Source organism: Ptychodera flava, chromosome 10 (assembly GCF_041260155.1).
Source record: "Ptychodera flava strain L36383 chromosome 10, AS_Pfla_20210202, whole genome shotgun sequence".
Classification (NCBI taxonomy): domain Eukaryota; kingdom Metazoa; phylum Hemichordata; class Enteropneusta; family Ptychoderidae; genus Ptychodera; species Ptychodera flava.
Genome location: NC_091937.1, coordinates 39,546,019 through 39,563,673, shown reverse-complemented (window position 1 = coordinate 39,563,673; position 17,655 = coordinate 39,546,019). Strand labels below are relative to the sequence as shown.

At 36.2% G+C, this 17,655-nt stretch overlaps 2 protein-coding genes across 2 annotated transcripts; one reads left to right on the top strand and one right to left on the bottom strand.

The window, feature by feature from the left end:
• Positions 1 to 4,398: 4,398 nt before the first annotated feature.
• On the top strand, positions 4,399 to 8,133 carry LOC139142756 (transmembrane protein 35B-like). The gene is made up of 2 exons (XM_070712864.1): positions 4,399 to 4,600; positions 6,955 to 8,133. Exons 1-2 carry the CDS (start codon positions 4,502 to 4,504, stop codon positions 7,255 to 7,257), a joined length of 402 nt encoding a protein of 133 aa, XP_070568965.1. The 5' UTR covers positions 4,399 to 4,501; the 3' UTR covers positions 7,258 to 8,133.
• A 4,691-nt stretch (positions 8,134 to 12,824) lies between these two features.
• On the bottom strand, positions 12,825 to 17,488 carry LOC139142755 (novel acetylcholine receptor chaperone-like). Its single transcript, XM_070712863.1, has 3 exons — positions 17,345 to 17,488; positions 15,116 to 15,302; positions 12,825 to 14,699 (listed from the first exon to the last, which is right to left on the bottom strand). Exons 1-3 carry the CDS (start codon positions 17,453 to 17,455, stop codon positions 14,515 to 14,517), a joined length of 483 nt encoding a protein of 160 aa, XP_070568964.1. The 5' UTR covers positions 17,456 to 17,488; the 3' UTR covers positions 12,825 to 14,514.
• Positions 17,489 to 17,655: the final 167 nt, after the last annotated feature.

Here is a 17,655-nt window from a genome sequence, read left to right as displayed (position 1 = left end):
ACAAAGTACAATGAACTTTTCAAGTTCTTACAAAACTGTAACCGACTCATCAGCATTTTAACACAAGGTTATTAGTTCGTGGTTTCCACCAATGTATATAGCCTTGGCTTTTGAGCGACGAGCAATTTATATGATTCTTGGATGCCACTATGTAATCAATCATCACTAACGAGAGGTGTTACAGTCCAAATGAGGAACAATAGCTCCAAATACAGTTGACCTAAAGGGAACTGTCATCGACAATTACTCGTTAATCTAATTGACACACAGATGTTCACTCAGTTATCTTTTATGTCTCCAGACTGACTCAGTTTATGGTAGGCAAATTTCTTTTGAGCGAGTACTCGCCAAAACATCGTGATGGTACTTTGATGCCAAAATTTCACATAAATTCACCCCTGACCCAGGAATAGAGGTGCGTATTGAAACCATTATTGATTTTAGTATTGATCGAATTGAAGTTGAATTTTGTAGTTGTAGAACTTTCTGAGTTTTCTAGACTTTAATAGTTGTAGACAGTGTTCTTACATAGATTATGATAATTTCTTGTACAGTTTTTACGTTAACCGTGAAGTTTTGAGTCGATGAATAAAACTGAATATTAGTAGTCTGAAGAACTGTGCGAACGAGCCAATATATTTCCCTAACAATATATATATATATATATATATATATATATATTATATATATATATATATATATATATATATATATATATATATAACTTAAACTACAAAGTAAATTATTATAACATAATATTTTTACTTAGTATGTACTTGCTTTTGATATCGAGCACTATAATTTTATACAAGGACACTCTGTGTACCAGCTATCTATCAATCAATCAATCAATCAATCAATCTATCTATCTATCTATCTATCTATCTATCTATCTATCTATCTATCTATCTATATGTATGTCTGTCTATCTGTGTTTGTATGCGTGTATGTGTGTGCGTATGTGCACAGAATGTCTATATTTGTTCATAGGTTCATATGTACATGTACATCTGCAATATTTTGACAAACATGTGCATATCGGAAGCTGTTTCCAATTTGTTGGCTGAATCATACCGTCATCATTATATTATACACAATAGACTCCCTAAGTTGCTGTGAATAGTGAAAATCGACCAATTAGATATAACCTTCCGAGCCAGCTACACATCAGCAGAACATGTTCGTTGGAAACCTACAGGCTGTCTATGGCCAGAATGAAAGAATGGAAGCTATGAAAACGTTTACAGTTTCCTGACCAAGCTCGTCTCGACATTCAATTTTCAATCCCACAAGCACTTGTAGCAGAGTCAACATACTGGGTAGCTGCAGTACAGTAGCTCTTGGTTTTGCCTGGGTGTTTGGGTCGGACGGCAAATCCTCGAGCTACTGTACAGCTACATAGTGGGATATGCGGCAGAAGCCTGATACCGGTTTTACCTATTGTCCGTCCCTAATGAACTTTGGGTACGCCAACATGAAGATCATTCTTTTATCATAACTCTAGTTGCCGCAACTATATATGCAGCGATAGTTTAGGAATGTCCTTCAAGTACGTCGAGAGCGTCCAACACACACGTGACTCTGTCTGAGTCAGACTAATCAATGAGGAATTTTTTTGGTTCGCAGACAAAAGTGTTTTACCAAAAATACTGTCAGCAATTGACTTGGAAAAATCCCTTATAAGTCCCTTGAATAGGATTTGATACACGGAATGTCTCAACACACCTGGGTATTGATCAGACTCCCCTCTCGGTTCCTCCTCTTATAGAAGTGACGAAATGTTATTAGGCCATTTATTTTACCTATGTAAATTCTGTGACACCTGATGCGAGTTTATAATTTCTACAAAGCATCTCTTTTCTTGTTGTGAGGCCGAGCCTTCATGAATTACTTTTTGAAGTCGAGGTGCTCCAGTTATTTATGATAATCTCACACTTTTGGCAAAATGATTTATTCTATTCATGAATTAAAAAATGCGTATGAAATTAAAGGAAACCATAATTTGAATTATGTATGCTACAAGTTAAACATAATTATCAACTTCAATCTTCAATTTATTGAAAGTGGCTGAGATAAGAAAAGAAGAAGAAGAAGAAGAAGAAGAAGATTTTTGATTTTTCAAATAAACGTTTATTACTAAAAAAGTCTCCTGTACAGACAAGTACATATCAAAACAATTCAAATTTTGAGACAAAAAGCAATAATGAAATCTGACAAATGCTTTATAGCAAATGATGGTCAATTACTGAAAATACTAAACAAAATTGGACTGTAAAAAATCAGCAAAAACTGCAAAATGGCTATGATACTGATGCTGGAGCGAGACGGAGAGAACTGGTGAAAAGGCAAACAGGTAGCTATATCACTTGCAACATGGGGAAGGAAACCAATTAAATCTGAAAAAAGCACAATTTTGTTAATGACAAAAGGCAAGATGCGAGGTGCATGAAAAATCTCCACTGAATAGGAGAAAGCAAAAGAAACATCCGAAACAAGAAAAAGCGACAGAAATTTGCAAGGAAATGGGACAGTAAACACCTTACATCTTGCAGAAAAAAGCCACCTAACCGCCAATGAGAAGGGGTATATTGAGAAAACTTTTCGTTTGCATGTACATGCCAACGAAGAATCCTCCCAACTGACTACCCCCTTCCATTCCGTGAGGAGTACGGTGCCCAGGACGAGAAAGGCTTTTGCAAAAGGGAAAGTGTGCTTAGAGGTGAAAGCATTTTCTTTACAACAAAATTGAATCAATAGTAAATGTTCCATCAATGTCTACAGAAACAATGACGTCATTAATACACCAAATGTTTTTGAAAGCACTTATGTTTGAATTGAGCGTGAAGTAATTATATTCTTCTAAAATGCGAGCACAAACTCGCCTTTTAAAAACAGAAACAAGCATATTACTGATGAGGCGGGATCATGACCATTAATTGCATTTCGTCTTGTTACATGAATTGCAATTTTAGCTGTCGTAAAAAGAAAATTTAAAAGCGCAAAAGTATTCTTGTCCATGTATGATTTATCAAAGGGTGGGCCTAAAACAAACCACCAGAATAAAATCTTGCATTCCTGACCAAGAAAACGGTGACAGAGTTTACGAAGGAGAATGAACAAGGGAGAAAGACGAGGGCATTCTAAAAATATGTGTAAAAGGTCATCTCTGGCACTACAGAAAATACAATCAGAGGATGAGCTATACCCAGAATGGAACATAAACGAGCCAGTTGCGTACGCACCGTGGAGAAGACGCCATTGAAGATCTCCTTCTTTTTGGGAATTGGACTGAAATAACAAGAAGTGAACAAGGTTTGATATTTTCAGAAAGTGAAAGCAAATCTCTCCAAACTGTATCTTGACGTTTATTGTTCCTATGAAAATTGGACATAATCAAGAATTTATAAATGCTACCCTTTTCAAATTTATACAAGGGACAATTCAAAATAATATGGTCATCAGTGCCTTTACAAATAAGTTCGAAAGAGTACGAAGGACGATGACAAGAATGAACGTCATCCAAATCAACTTCCTCTTCAAAATAACTTTGGATTTTGTTTTTCCAATCACAGGGAATAGAGTCGATCAACGTCTTGACAGTATTTGTTAAAATTCTATCTGAATGAATAGAAACAATGGTTTTAAATTGGCTTGGGGAGCGCCAAGATTTTTGGAAAGGGTCAAAAAGATCTCGAACTTTTGTAATGCCAGCACTGATAAAGTGAATAACAAGAGTACTATCAAGAGGGTTTGTAAAACTACAATCGTTGAAAAAAAGGGCTCCATGGAAGAAATCTTTGATTGAAAGGGGTCCACCTTTTCTCAGGAAAATACATGACTTCCAGAAGAAGGAGAAGAAGAAGAAGAAGAAGAGAAATATAATAATTGAGAACTGAACTGTTCTACCTTCATAATAAACACTGCAACGTACTTTTCATTAATGTTACCAAAATAACTTAAATTTCATGCAGAATTGGCGTTGATTGTATGGAAACTAGTACTTATATTATCTTTTGTTAACCATACAAACAAAATATTCACTTGAAGTATGTTATCGTCAATTCCCACAACTGCAGCTGTTGTGCTCGGCCCAAAGTCTGAATCGTCCTCATGAAGAACAATAACAACTATTATATCAAGATTAAAGCCAGCAGGAACTAAAAATGCAAACAAGCCTTAAAAGTAGTAAAACAAAAGTAGAACAGCAATTGACAAAATCGCCGATTGAGCTTACGCTGTTCTAAAGGCACTGACGTTGTGACTTGCGGAAAAGGTAACATTGGCACTACAGATTGATTCACGGCGATGCGAACCGCCTCCTCTTCCATCGAAAGTTCTCTTGTACATGAACACTGGTGGCGCATGGTGACCTACATTCCCGCGCTTTAGGTCAATTTGTATACAATCCTTTCTTTGCATGCATGCTGCAGCTGCACAGCCTACGCGAAGTGGTGTCTGACATCCTGGCTGGACTTCGGGGACTGAATCGTGCTGTACAATTATGGGTGCCTTTAAGTATGCAGTAATGGTTCTTGGCGTGCTCTACACAGCAGCTGGAATCGCGAAGCTGTTACCAGCTGGTTCTGTTCACGAATTTATGGTAGGCAGTTTTCACAAAATCGTATGCAAATCTCCCTATGGATAGATACATGATAGTGGGGTCCCATCCCCATACGATTGGGCAGGCTGTACTTATCATATCCTGATCTCTCTGAGTGTTCTGTTCCTCTAAACTGCCATAGTAGAACCAGGAACAGGACGATAATGTCTTTCCAGTGTTGTGTGATCCATTCCAGTGCATTATAGAATGCAGATATATATTTCCCAGAGGCCGTGGCATATGTATAGCAACAAAACATTGAATGCAATTATAGAATTCATAGTAAAGGCCCAATACCTGTATCTTGTAGCATTGTTTTTGTGATTGTACTTCCAAACTTAACAGGTTTGTGGGAATATATTCATTGAGGGTTTTATACAAGTATAATAAACTGCCCACTGGGACTGCATGTGCAATTTTGAACAAGAAAAATAATATACGTGTGCCTAAACGTACAATGGCGCCTTCATGCAAATAAAGAAAAAACACTGTACGTTGTGCATATATGCATCCGAATCTTCAGAAAAAAACAACAAAGTAGTCTGATGTAATGCATAGTGCTGAATGTTTTCCACTGGAACTTCATATGCTTTGTTTTCTTTATGATATTACCAGTTTTTAAAAAATGGCGGGAAAGAACGGTTAAAATTTAAATTTACTCGTCCAGTTTTTCAGTAGTAAAAGACTGCTAGTATATCCTTTGAATTGGTAGAATTTAAAGAAAACCAGAGCAAATAGGAAACCTTTTTCTGGTCAACAAATTCCAAGGGTTACAGCTAGTGGGACTTCAAACTGTTGTGTCATAAAAGCTGGCAAAGTAAACAGTGGGACTTGCAGCTAAGAAATAAAAAAAATATTGTGGTAGTTTAGTACCACATATAATAGCCAGCACACCTCCAGAGAAAAAAGAGAAAATAAAATTTTCCTGTTTATTGGTGATTTCACCACATTAGCAACCAATTTTTTACTTCTGTCTGTATTTTTTTCATGAAGCCGTTACAGGATCAAATAATATTTTTCCTTTCTCTTGTAAAACCTTTCCCAAAAGTCTTGTGCCCCCACCCCTCAAATCAAATGGTTATTTCCAGGATAATGGATCGTAGCAAATGGACAGTTAGTAGTAACCTGGTTATTGTTGTTGACATTGTTATTGACGGTTGAAGAACATTAATTTGTCGTTGTTGTTGTTGTTGTTTTTGTTGTTTTTGTTTAACCATTGCAAATACATGTATGTCAGGTGACAAATAGGGTTAATACGGGCGATGTTTTAAAATAAACAGAGCCGAAATATTCTTGCTGCACTGTTACATCAGCAAAGGCCATGATAGCAAAAGTATGCAGCTGCCAGACTTTGACTGACAAGTAAGAGAAGGCGTTGTTGGTATAACTATCTGTTGCATGATGCAACATTACCTAGGTCATCCGGGGAGGTATTGGATGAAGTGTGAGTAGGCAATGGCCCCAAAATGGCACTTTTAGACAGTTGCCTATCACATCATCACTATTACAGCTGGTTTTAACCTAAGGTGGTTTCAGATGATCAGTGTTACTGGCATGGTCAAGTTAATTGCGAGCTTGGAGCATGCCATCGTAGAAGAAAAAACTTGTTATCCAAAACGCATTTTATAGTAATTACACCTGGATTCCAAGAGATTGCTTACCGTAAAAACCCTATCAATTTGACCAGAAAAAAAATAATTATGATTTTAAATAGTTGAATTAAAGTAATTATGATTTTAAAAAGTTGAATTATTAGTAAATTAACGAAGCCAAAATAATTTTAGTGGTCGAATTAGTAGTTCATAAGTGATATGCAACCATCTTGGATGATTGAAACATATAAATATGACTTTCCTGAAGTTCCAACTTAGACATTCTGTGCTGTATATCTTGTTGTTCTGTGTATTTTATCAAAAATAAAATGTTCAGAACAGCTTGTCATGATTTGTTGGTCGTATTATTAGAAATTGAGAAACTTCAAATTTCTATCGGTGGTCAAATTGATAAGGGTAAAATAAAATTATGTTTTCAGAAAATAATATGGTGGTCAAATTAATAAGAGTAGTTGAATTAATTGGGGTTTTAGGGTAGCTTTTGTGTTTTTGTCGACATACTTATTGGCTGATATCTGAATACAGTGAAGTACACCACAACGTCTTTCCGGCAATGCATTGCAAAACATACTTATGGATTGAACATTGAAGGGGACCACAAAGCAAGAATAGGTATACGCACAAAAAGTCACTTAGGTTTTCAGTTTTTATACTGTCTGAAAAAGATTTGTACAACAAGCTTTATGCATTGCATGGTAAGTAACAAATATTAACAGATATTCATTTATTTATCTATTTCAGACAAAAGGCTTTGTAAAATACACCACAGTGTTTCCACTCATCAGGTTTGGATTTAAACCAGACCCAGCTCATTTCCAGTTTGCTGTTGGAATCGTGGAGACTGTTGGGGGTTTGCTGCTGTTGTTTGGTTCCCTGAGACTGAAGAAGATGACAGCTGTCCCCCTGCTGGTCATCATGATGGGTGCCGCATGGACACTACATCAACTTGATGAACCCATCTCTCAAGTTGCATTTCCCGTTCTCTGTGGAACTGGACTTGTCGTGTTGCTGACACAGAGTGAAGAGAAACCGAAGACTGAGTGAGAGAAATCCCAGCTGTCAATTAAAAAAAGACACTGCTAATTGCTATCAGGATGGACACTTCAGACACTAATGTCTAGATTTTTGAGTGAGTTGAAGGCCTATGTCAGACGTCACTTTCTCCTGCCGGGAAATTTGATCACAATTTCGATGATAAAATGAAAGACTTAGTGACACCTCACTAATCCTCTTACAGACTCAAACAAAGCTGACCGGTCTTTAACTGCCTCTAGTTACACTCAATAAGATGAACACCAGTGGTTGCTGTGATCTGTCAAATATTATTCCTGTTATGCGGGTTTTCTATGAGATCAGATAAATATTATGTGCAAAGGTGGACGTAAGCTGTTTTACCCAATGCCCTGTAAACAGGTCCACAGTCACCATAGATAACGATGGGTTCAGACCAAACCTTGGTGGTTTGGTAATTGTTATGGTACTTGCTACGAAATCTACTGTTTGAAAATCTTGATGTTCACTGTCAAGTTCAATTCCTGCTAATCATCAATATAGCTACTTTGGATATATATTTGAACTGTGGCTGAGAAAGAGCACAACCATTCCTTGTTCAGTAAGAATGGTATTTTTTGAAGCACAGACAGCCAAAATGTCTAATGTACGATTGTGTTTCAATGAAACTGTGTACCATTATGTAAGGTAAATAAATCTTATGTAATGAGGTACTCATATAAAATTCTGTGGTAGAGAGAGATTAGACAGAAATTTTTATTTGAACTGTAATCATGATGTTGTACACATAATTTGTGTAGTGTAGAATAATTTCACACAGATGTTGACAAGGTAAAACTCATAGGTATGGGAAAGAAATTGCGAAGTATGGTGTCTGCAAAATGTTAATAAACTGAATTTCCACTTGTATCTTGTTGTAGATGTTTGCTATTTTCTTGGCGTCAGCGTGCTGAATTTTTGACACCTATAACCACCATCATGCACCATCATGATCATGGAGCTTCACCACATTCTTTTGACGCTGAGACTGGAACACTATGAATAGGGGTTGATGGTTGGATCTGTTCATCCCCATTCACCAGTGTAAAAGTCTAGCTTCTCCATTGAAAACAACAGGATGAGGCAAACCATTTCTGACTTAATCAGATTTGCAGTTACTCCTCCCTTGTTGGTTCTCTGCTGTTCTTGTTTTCCTCGTTGCCGGGAGACTGGACAATGACAGAGAACCAACAAATTATCCAAAGTCTTCATCTTTTTTAATAGACATTGCCAAATCATGTCCCTGGAAGATATATCGAACAAAACACTTCATAATATTTGTTTTCTTAATCTTTTCAGACCTGACATTCTGGTAACTATTTAAAGGGAAACAGTTCAAGGGCCAGTAGCTGCTACTTTTGATTTTTTTTCACAAATTTTGTTTTGATTTTCAAACCAGGTTCTTGTTCTATGCCCCTAAGCATGTTGAAACACCTTTTTAGCGTGTCAACACAGCCTGTATATGTATAAAATGAATTTACTCTGTTTTTCATTGGATTCCGGTCTAGACAAGAATTCACATGTCAACAATAACAGTGCAGTCTATATATGTGGACAGACCAAGTTGACAAAATGAATACTTTGTATCTCAAAATGATTTGGGAGTAGTACAATTTGTCATTAAAATTCAAACAGAGAAACTGGCCTTTTAAAATACCTCCCCACCCTCCTGCATGTATCACAAGATTCCAGCAAATTAAAAGCATTTTGGATATTGCATTTTATAATGAGCTAAAACAGCAGCATATGGCATACTTAGCCCTGTCATCCTGCTGTACAGGTATGCTAAATTTTTAGTGGATCATGGAAAGAAAAGAAAAGAAAAAACATTACATTGCGAGCAAAGGGCTTGCTATGATAGAGTCAAGCTTGGTGTATGAAATAAATTTATGCTTCTCACAACAAAGGCATTCAAGGGAACTCCCCCACTCCCCTTTTAAAAAAAGGGATCTGATTGAGCACCCTCAAACAAAGTATTTTCTAGTCTAACTTCCTTACCCAAAAGTAAACACATGACATATGAAGATTTGGTATGGATTGGGTACTGGTGATGTCGACCTAACCTCCCCATTTCCTCCTCAGAGATCCAAATTTTCAAAAGGAAACTGCAGGGTTGCACTGGATTTGAAGGTGAAAGGGCCTTTGGCTGTGAGGAATCTGAGTAGAGGGCAACAGAGGCTATTGAATCAGACATCCGTCATTTTTTAAAAACGTCACAAGTTCTCCTGCTTGTCCAAAGTACAAAACTTGCCAACGGCTGCTTGTATCTCTTTCATAAATATGAAATATGCTGGTATGTGAATCTTGATGGATTGGCAAAACCAAAGGGACCTGTGAGCATTCAGTCTTGAATCATGTACTGGTGGTCTACCCTGGACAGTTCACACTACAATGCACGAACTACAATTTTCTGTTTAATGGAGGTCAAAAGTCTGCAGCCTTGGCAGAATGCTTGAGTCACAACTCTACATTTTCTGTAAAATGACCAGCCAAAAGTGTTTATTTGGGGTCAAAAGTTGGCCTGGTAGAATCAAAAACAAGGGTCAAAAGTCTGCCGATAGACTTACTCAACATGTAGGCTGTTAATGATGCAAGTGTTTATTTGGGGTCAAAAGTTGGCCTGGTAGAATCAAAAACAAGGGTCAAAAGTCTGCTGGTAGACTTACTCAACATGTAGGCCATTAATGATGCAATACTGGCGAAGATTGTAACCATAGTACCTATGACAGTATTGTGTATTGCTCAAATAAAAATAGTGACACAATGGTCTGTATCCTTGATTTAGCACAAATTTATGAATTACACAATGCTTGTATGTATGCCTCACCCCAACATATCAACACTTCATGAACCTGGAAGCACCCTCTGGGTACCCCTTTGAGTACTGTAATTTTTCCTACCAACATTGTAGTACAACATTTTACCAATTTTCATTAATTTTTCTGTTTATTTTTTTAATATTTTGGACCAAATGGACATCACATTTCATTTGGTACAATTTTTTGTCAAAATTTTGGCAAACATCTGAAAAATTTACTGGGGTATATATAAAGGCAACAAAAACTCAATTTTGGTACTGAAAGGATTAAAAAAGCTCTACATTGGTCACACAAGGGACTAAGAAAAAGTGACCAGTATACGGAGGTGGCCTTTCCATAGAGGGTGGGTGTGGCATTACTATCAGTGTAGGTGTTGTGCTGAGTGGTGAAGTTAGGAAAGGATAACAGTAACGATAAAATTCAATATTTACAGTTAAAATTCAATATCATAAACCTCTTGAAAATATACATGTATTTCATTTCTGTAACAAAGGTGATACTGTAGCATAAAATCAGTCAAATAAGACTCATTTCTTGCTTTCAGTCAAAACATTTTTGACAGAGGTCATTCAGAGTTGGATATGCGGCTGACCATTTATACACAGATATTGCACCAAACTGGAGCAATGACATGACCAATGATTACATAAGAGAGGTGGTTGTTCTGTAGAGGGCCTGTAGCATATAGAATTGGACTGCCTCAAGGTTACCACTATACAGAGGTGATAAGGGTTACCACTATGACAGGTTTGACAGTATCAGAGAATCCAGTCACCACTCGATAGACTTGTTTAGCTTGTCTACATGTTTATTTTTCTGTATGACAAAAAGTATTCCAAGCAGTTGGGTTAAGTCACAAGAACAGTGGATAATTCAAATCTGAACAAATGTACAATTCTCATAAAATTACAGAAACTGAGTTGGTTGCCTATTTCTATAAAAGAGGTGGCTCATTCAGATATCTTACATGGTTGGTCTGAATCTTGTTACCGTGCGAGAGAATCAATCAAAAATTGTACGAAACATTTTGGGATGAATGAGTGTGAGTATAAAGTTGACACATGTCCCACGCTATCATTGAGCCTCTTGTAGAAACATTCACTTTGAAAAACACTCATAAAAGTAGCTGATGCCTGAGTTGTTGACATGGATCTAAGTTACAATCACAATTACATACACAACTTACGTACAGCTGGTTGATTTAAGAAGCTCTATACAGTAGGATCTTAGTCCATAACTCTCCTGAAAATTCTTAAATGTTTAAAACAACAATTACTTTCAATCTTTTAGACTCGCTTGAGTACTTGACATTTTTATTGACTATATTTGTTTTTTTGTCTTAGATTTCACTCAGCTAACTGAAAACATAGGTGGTTCGTTGTCAACTTCACTGAAGTGTTGTTCTTGGGCAGAATGTGCTGTGGTCAGCCCTACAGTTTGAAACCAAAAGTAGGGAAATTTTCATTGCCTTGTTTCTTGCCTTGCCTGTTTCCTGGCACAGAGAATGGCAGCCATTTTGAATTTTAAATATCAATAAATGTGAGGATGGTGGTTCTTGCCAGACTTTTGTGCATTCACCCCTTACTTTTATTCTTGGTAGTGAATGAAGATAGTTAAGTTTGCTAGAATAATGAAACCAGAAAAGTTAAGATTCATTTCTAGGTCCATATCCTTATGCATTCTACAAAAGCATGAAAACATTGGGTTGGTTCAATATCGTATTGGGTAACTTCACTGAAGTATATGTAAGTTAGTTACATAAACCAAGAGTAATAGAATGACTATGCAGGCTGCAGTTAAATTACTTAGCAAAAAAGCACATATCAAAAGATGATTACATTGTCTGCTGGATGTATTTTATGCATATAAATAATTTCAACAGAATTATTGTATGGTAAAGAATTGAGTACAAAACACTTTGGTTGTATTGTATTGTTGGTAAAACTTACTGAATTTCCATGACAATCTGCAAACATGGTTCATTGCTGGTCATGAGCCTTCATACTGCTATTGTAATTCTGAGTAATTGTTGCTTTATAACAGAACTTCAGTAATCATTTACATGTAAAATTTAAATACAATTTCAGGAGTTGGAAAGACCTAGTTTTTACAAGCCATTATTAAGTAAACTTTGTTATCTGCTTGCCAAAGTACATACAGACGTACACAAACAAGCACATTTTTCTATTCCCTAAAAATGTTTTCCTGCACCCTTGTAAGATTTTCTGATTGCCTTCTTCCACAGCATTGCATTTTGAAAAGAAGTGTCAATTATGTAATTGTGTGTATTTGATACAATGTAACATAGTATTCTATTAATAGTACTATTTGCATAGATATGCAACATTGTATTTGAATTATTACCCAATGCACACAGTGGAATTACACACTGATTGAATTATTTACAGTCTCCAAAATTTTTCACATAATTTGCTTTCAACACAACATGAACATCACAATAAACATTTTCACCAAATTCACGGACATAAAATGGACATACATTCTGTCAACTATAGAAAACTGATAGCATTGTCATTTAACATGTAAAATATTTATGAAATATGCTCTCTAATCAAAATAGTATAAAAAGTGGGTATCAAATCACCTTGGCTATTTTCTTTCATGAAACCCTGTCACTATAAAAGTGAAATTATGACAGGGACACAATTTTCACATTAATTTTAATCAGGTTCATGGTGACAGAATGTATAAAGAGCATTACAGTTTCCAAATATTTATTACACGAATATCGCATAATTCACGTTTTCTTTTCCTACATCAAGGATTTTCTAAATCACTATACAGTAATACATGTAATAATCAACACTTGAATTTTAAACTATCTCTCCACTGAATTTACAGATGTCGGGAAGGCATAGAGAGAGACAGTGTAGTAGCTGTAATGCACTACAAATGATTCATGTACATGTGTGCTGCGCCTTTTTAAGGCATATTCCTTATCCTGCCAAGTTCATATTTCACCATCAGGTCAAACAAATGAACAAACAAGCATGACAATGTCCCATATGTTGCATTCTACACACAACGTTGCATTCTAACAAAGACTTGAAGATTTGAAGGTCCCTGAAGACAGAGATACTGTAAACATGATTTTTACAGACTACAGATGCTATAACATACTAAGGCCAAAAAAAAAGAGAAATGTTTCTGGTCAGGTCTTTCTTTAAAAAATGGTGCGGCGACGCGCATTTTTTTTATTTTTTTTTTTTTCCCCTCAAGGGAGGGAGGAGGGTCAGTTTTATAGTTTTATCAATATAGTCACATATATACTGTTCATGCAGTCACTGATCATGTCCCCCAAAGAATTTTCTCTTTCTCTTCAGCCATTTTGGTTTGGTGTCAGCCACGGCTGCCGGCCACAAACAGAAAAAAAACGGGTGACGCGCTGTTGTTCAAGTGACGCGCGTGCTGACCAGAAACATTTCTTTTTTTTGGCCCAAGCCAAGTGGGTGAAAATAGATATGGTTTTTGCTTAATACCACTTTTTACTGACTTGGCAGATGGGGAAGTGATACTGTCTGGCAGGTAAAGGGCTATGGTCAGTAACTTGATTAAAAACCTTTTGTATGGAACTTGTTATCGTTGATGGTGTTGCACCAGTTGCTACTGATACTTGCTGATATGGTCTAAATGTTCATTTTAAATAATTTATAGCAATGTGTCTTTCTATAAGTCATGCCATGATCAACTCACAAAAAATGTTCAGCAATCCAGAATACCTACAGTGGTTACTTTGCATCAAGAGCATATTAAAGGGACCTCATGTCATCATACATGGTAGAACGTCGTGTATGGACTTGTGTTTCATTTTACATTGTACTATGGTCTGACATATGTTCATGTTGCATTTTCAGACAAAGTATTTCAATCAAAATTTTTTAGATAATGTTGGACATTTTTTATGATGTAAAATAACAGAAAATTGGAACAAAGACTGCTCATGATTAACCCTCATTTCCTCAGAAACTTAAACAGCCTTTATTACATGATTTCTGCTCTTTTTGTCATTTGTAGTCAGGCTGAGATTAAGAGACCTTGGGTGTCTATGCATGGCATAACTCAACCATATCTCAAAACAGATCTTGCTATTGAACTGATAGATATAAACTTATGTTGATCATCAAACAATTGTCTACGCCACTGTTTCATGGAACCTACAGAGAGCAAAATGGAAAATTTCTAAAACTTTGCGACATCTTGCTTTGAAATTTATTAATCTACATCTTAAAGAGCTACAGACTTCCTATCCATAATCATTCTACTGGACTAACACTATGTTTCACCTCTGATTAGTGTTGACTATGACCAATTGGTATCCAGATCTTCATACCCAAATGGTCATGACCTGTGTTTTTTTTGAAGAGCGCCCTCTACAGTTTAAACCACAAAGACAGATCACAGCACCTGGTTCTCATTGAGTCTTCTTCTGTTCTGTTGATTCATCATATTCACTTTGCGGAGGGACCGTGGTTGTGGTTGGTTGTTCTTTTGCCCTTGCCACGATCACAAGTCGACAAGTTAACAACAACCAAAATACTATTGCCCCAGTAGATTTTGCAAGGATGTCTCCCACTGCATAGTGAGTGTAAACTGCACCTGTAAAAAAAGGGACAAAAGAATCATAATTTGACTGCTGTCTGTGTGATGCATCCACTAATGTTTAAACTATCTCTATTCTCACATCAAGTATGCAGGAAGTCAAAATAGCAATCTGTCTTCATAAAATTATCAAAAATATCATACACGATACTACCATTGTCCCCCCCCCCCCAGTCTGAGGCTGAGCATGATAATTCCAAGAACTTAATTTTTTTAAGCAATTTAGCAAATATAGTACTAGTATATCAAATGTGGTTGACTTTGAAGTTATTTGAGATTACTAGTATGCTGAAATAAATGAATTAATAAACAGATAGATAAAAATATAAAAAGACAGGCAGACAGATAAGTAGATAGATATAAACATAAACAACAAATAATAAATCAGTAAACCAACCAATCAAACGCTTTACCTGTCATGATGCCAAGCAGTATTACATTGGCAACATTTTTGTATGTATTGCTTGGCAGTAGCATTAAGATTGCTCCACAGATGACTTCAAGCCATCCGATGGTCTTCATGTACAATTTGGATTTCGGTTTCCAGCCAGTGTACTGTCTAAGAGGGAAATCTCTTGCATATTTTCCAAAGTTCTTCCTCTGAAAGAAAATTTACAGGAAACAGGGCTGTTAGTGGCTTCTATTTGGCTGGACACAATGATCTAAATGACAGTGCTGGTGGTTAGTGGATATGGTTAGCAACTGCCGAGTATGTCATGATGTATTGTGTGATTTGAGTTTGTAATTATACATGTAGCTTGTGCTGTACAGCTGGGTTGTTGTAACTTACATATTGTAAGACTTGGTATTGAAATGGACTAGTAATCGACTATAGCGTTGTGAAACAAGCAATTAATTGAAACCTTGGCCCCATTCCCTTCTTTGAAGTTCATCTACACATCTGAAAACTACAGGAATGCACTAAGTTAGTGGGGGAAGGGTTCACTTCAATAAAACATCTGAGTGGTTTGCAATCCTCAACACTTTTGCTGAACATTGTGGACAATGTTTCCTCTCTATTGGGAGACTGTATTCTACAGACATCACAGACCAGCAAGACCTTTTCTAGGATCACACTGCAATCAAAACGGTTATTCAGTTTGTTTTCTTGGTAGGGTTATCAACAATGAAACTTTGAGGGGTGGGCCATCCCTCTGGTTTTGGAACAACCCATTCATATGTTAATAACCATACAAAAGAGTACATTTTCACAACAAAAAATATGCAAATCAACAATTGTTATGGTAATTACCAATCCCTTGGTGCACCTGAAGCACACTGGGCCCAATCTTCATCCCCAAAACAATCTTATTTTCTTAGGGGGCCCTTCTACATGGCTTTTTGAATCAACTAAACCTCCTAGGACTAGTAGGATTATGTTGGACAGTACATTACTATTAACGTGGATAAGGTACTCTTCAACCTTGCAGTTTTATGCTTTACCATAGGCCCTTTTTGGAGGGGTCTATGGCTATACGTAGCATCAGCTGATGTAACTCTTTATGTTTGTTTTTGGCCAGACAATATAGATACTAATCTCCTAGCTGTTATGGAATTTTTCACTGTATAATTCAAAGACTGATCTTTACTGCTCACAGCAATAATTGGCTTCATTGAAATTTCAATTAAAACTGGGTACAGTGTAACTAATCTACTTATCATCAATACAATTAAGTACTTACATTGACCAAGGATTTAGGATAAGGCAATTGTTTTAATAAAATAAATTCCTGCAAACTTTGAAAAGGAAATTAAACTAACAAATAACATGATGAAAGGTTTTATGATGCCTTATTGTAAGTGTATAGAAAGTTTACCTATAAAACTCATTTCAATAGCAGAATTAAAGTTCATGCACATAAAATATTTGTAGGAGAAGCTATACTTTATCAAATATTTTTCATTAATCATCATAACTGGTTATCATCGGGAATGATAATTTCTACACCAGCTTGAATTTTAATATACCGTAAATTAAGGCAGCTATGTCTATTGTTTTGCATCATTTCATTATTGGTCGATATTGGTTTTGGAAAATTATGCAATGCAAATCCGAACACATTGATTTTTTTCATGCTAATTGCTATTCATTTGTTCAGGCTTATTGTTTCCGCATGCACATCTGTTCAGGAAAAATACCTGGCAATTAAATGATTGTGCTTTGAAAAAAAATTATGATTTCCTAATATCACATGGAATTTGAAATATCCACTAAAATCACACGAAATTAGAAATATTTGTGTCTGCAGTAGTACTGAGGGAAAAAAGTAAATAAATAATTAATGCATTGTAAATATCAGAAGGTCATGATTGCAAATGGCATTTTATGTATAAATCAGTATAAAAAAAGGAAAAGACAAAAAAATCATTTCGGGAGCATGAATAACATACGTCCTCCGCAGGAACATGTTGGAAGATAACAAATCTTTTCAAGGACCAGAGTATCAAACGTGTCCAACTCTGATACGTTCAGACGTTTATACCATGATCGATAGATGTATGTGTACATATGAGCTCAGGTAGGACGGCCTGTCTCTTTGTGAAGCTTGGGGCAATTAGTAGCTGGCCGGACAATGATGGATTGAACTGCCGAGCGGTAATAATATTCTGACGTATACGTAGATGACTGAATTTCTACTTACCAGTTCATCATGCATCTGCTTGTTGATAGCTGGTGTGACTTTGATACTGCCTGTAAACACGAAAAACAAGCCGATAGCGATCGACAACACCAAGACCACTTTGGAAGCCATGATTGAATCTACCTAAGTTATTAATTATTTTTCAACAATAACCACAAAGTGAAATAATGTGTTTCAAGCAGTGAAAAGTTAATTTGCTTATCAATGATAAAGACATAAATGGGAGGAAATCTTACAATTTCCCAATCACAGGAAGATGATACGAAAAAAAACAATGTATTAGATGATGTTTATGTACGAATATTTTGTGT

Coding starts and splice junctions, on each gene's coding strand:
- LOC139142755 (XM_070712863.1), bottom strand. CDS start 17,455: ATGGCTTCCAAAGTGGTCTTGGTGTTGTCGATCGCTATCGGCTTGTTT. Junction 15,303..17,344: donor AGCAGATGCATGATGAACTG/GTAAGTAGAAAT, acceptor ATTTTCTTTCAG/AGGAAGAACTTTGGAAAATA. Junction 14,700..15,115: donor ACTGCTTGGCATCATGACAG/GTAAAGCGTTTG, acceptor CTTTTTTTACAG/GTGCAGTTTACACTCACTAT.
- LOC139142756 (XM_070712864.1), top strand. CDS start 4,502: ATGGGTGCCTTTAAGTATGCAGTAATGGTTCTTGGCGTGCTCTACACA. Junction 4,601..6,954: donor GTTCTGTTCACGAATTTATG/GTAGGCAGTTTT, acceptor TATCTATTTCAG/ACAAAAGGCTTTGTAAAATA.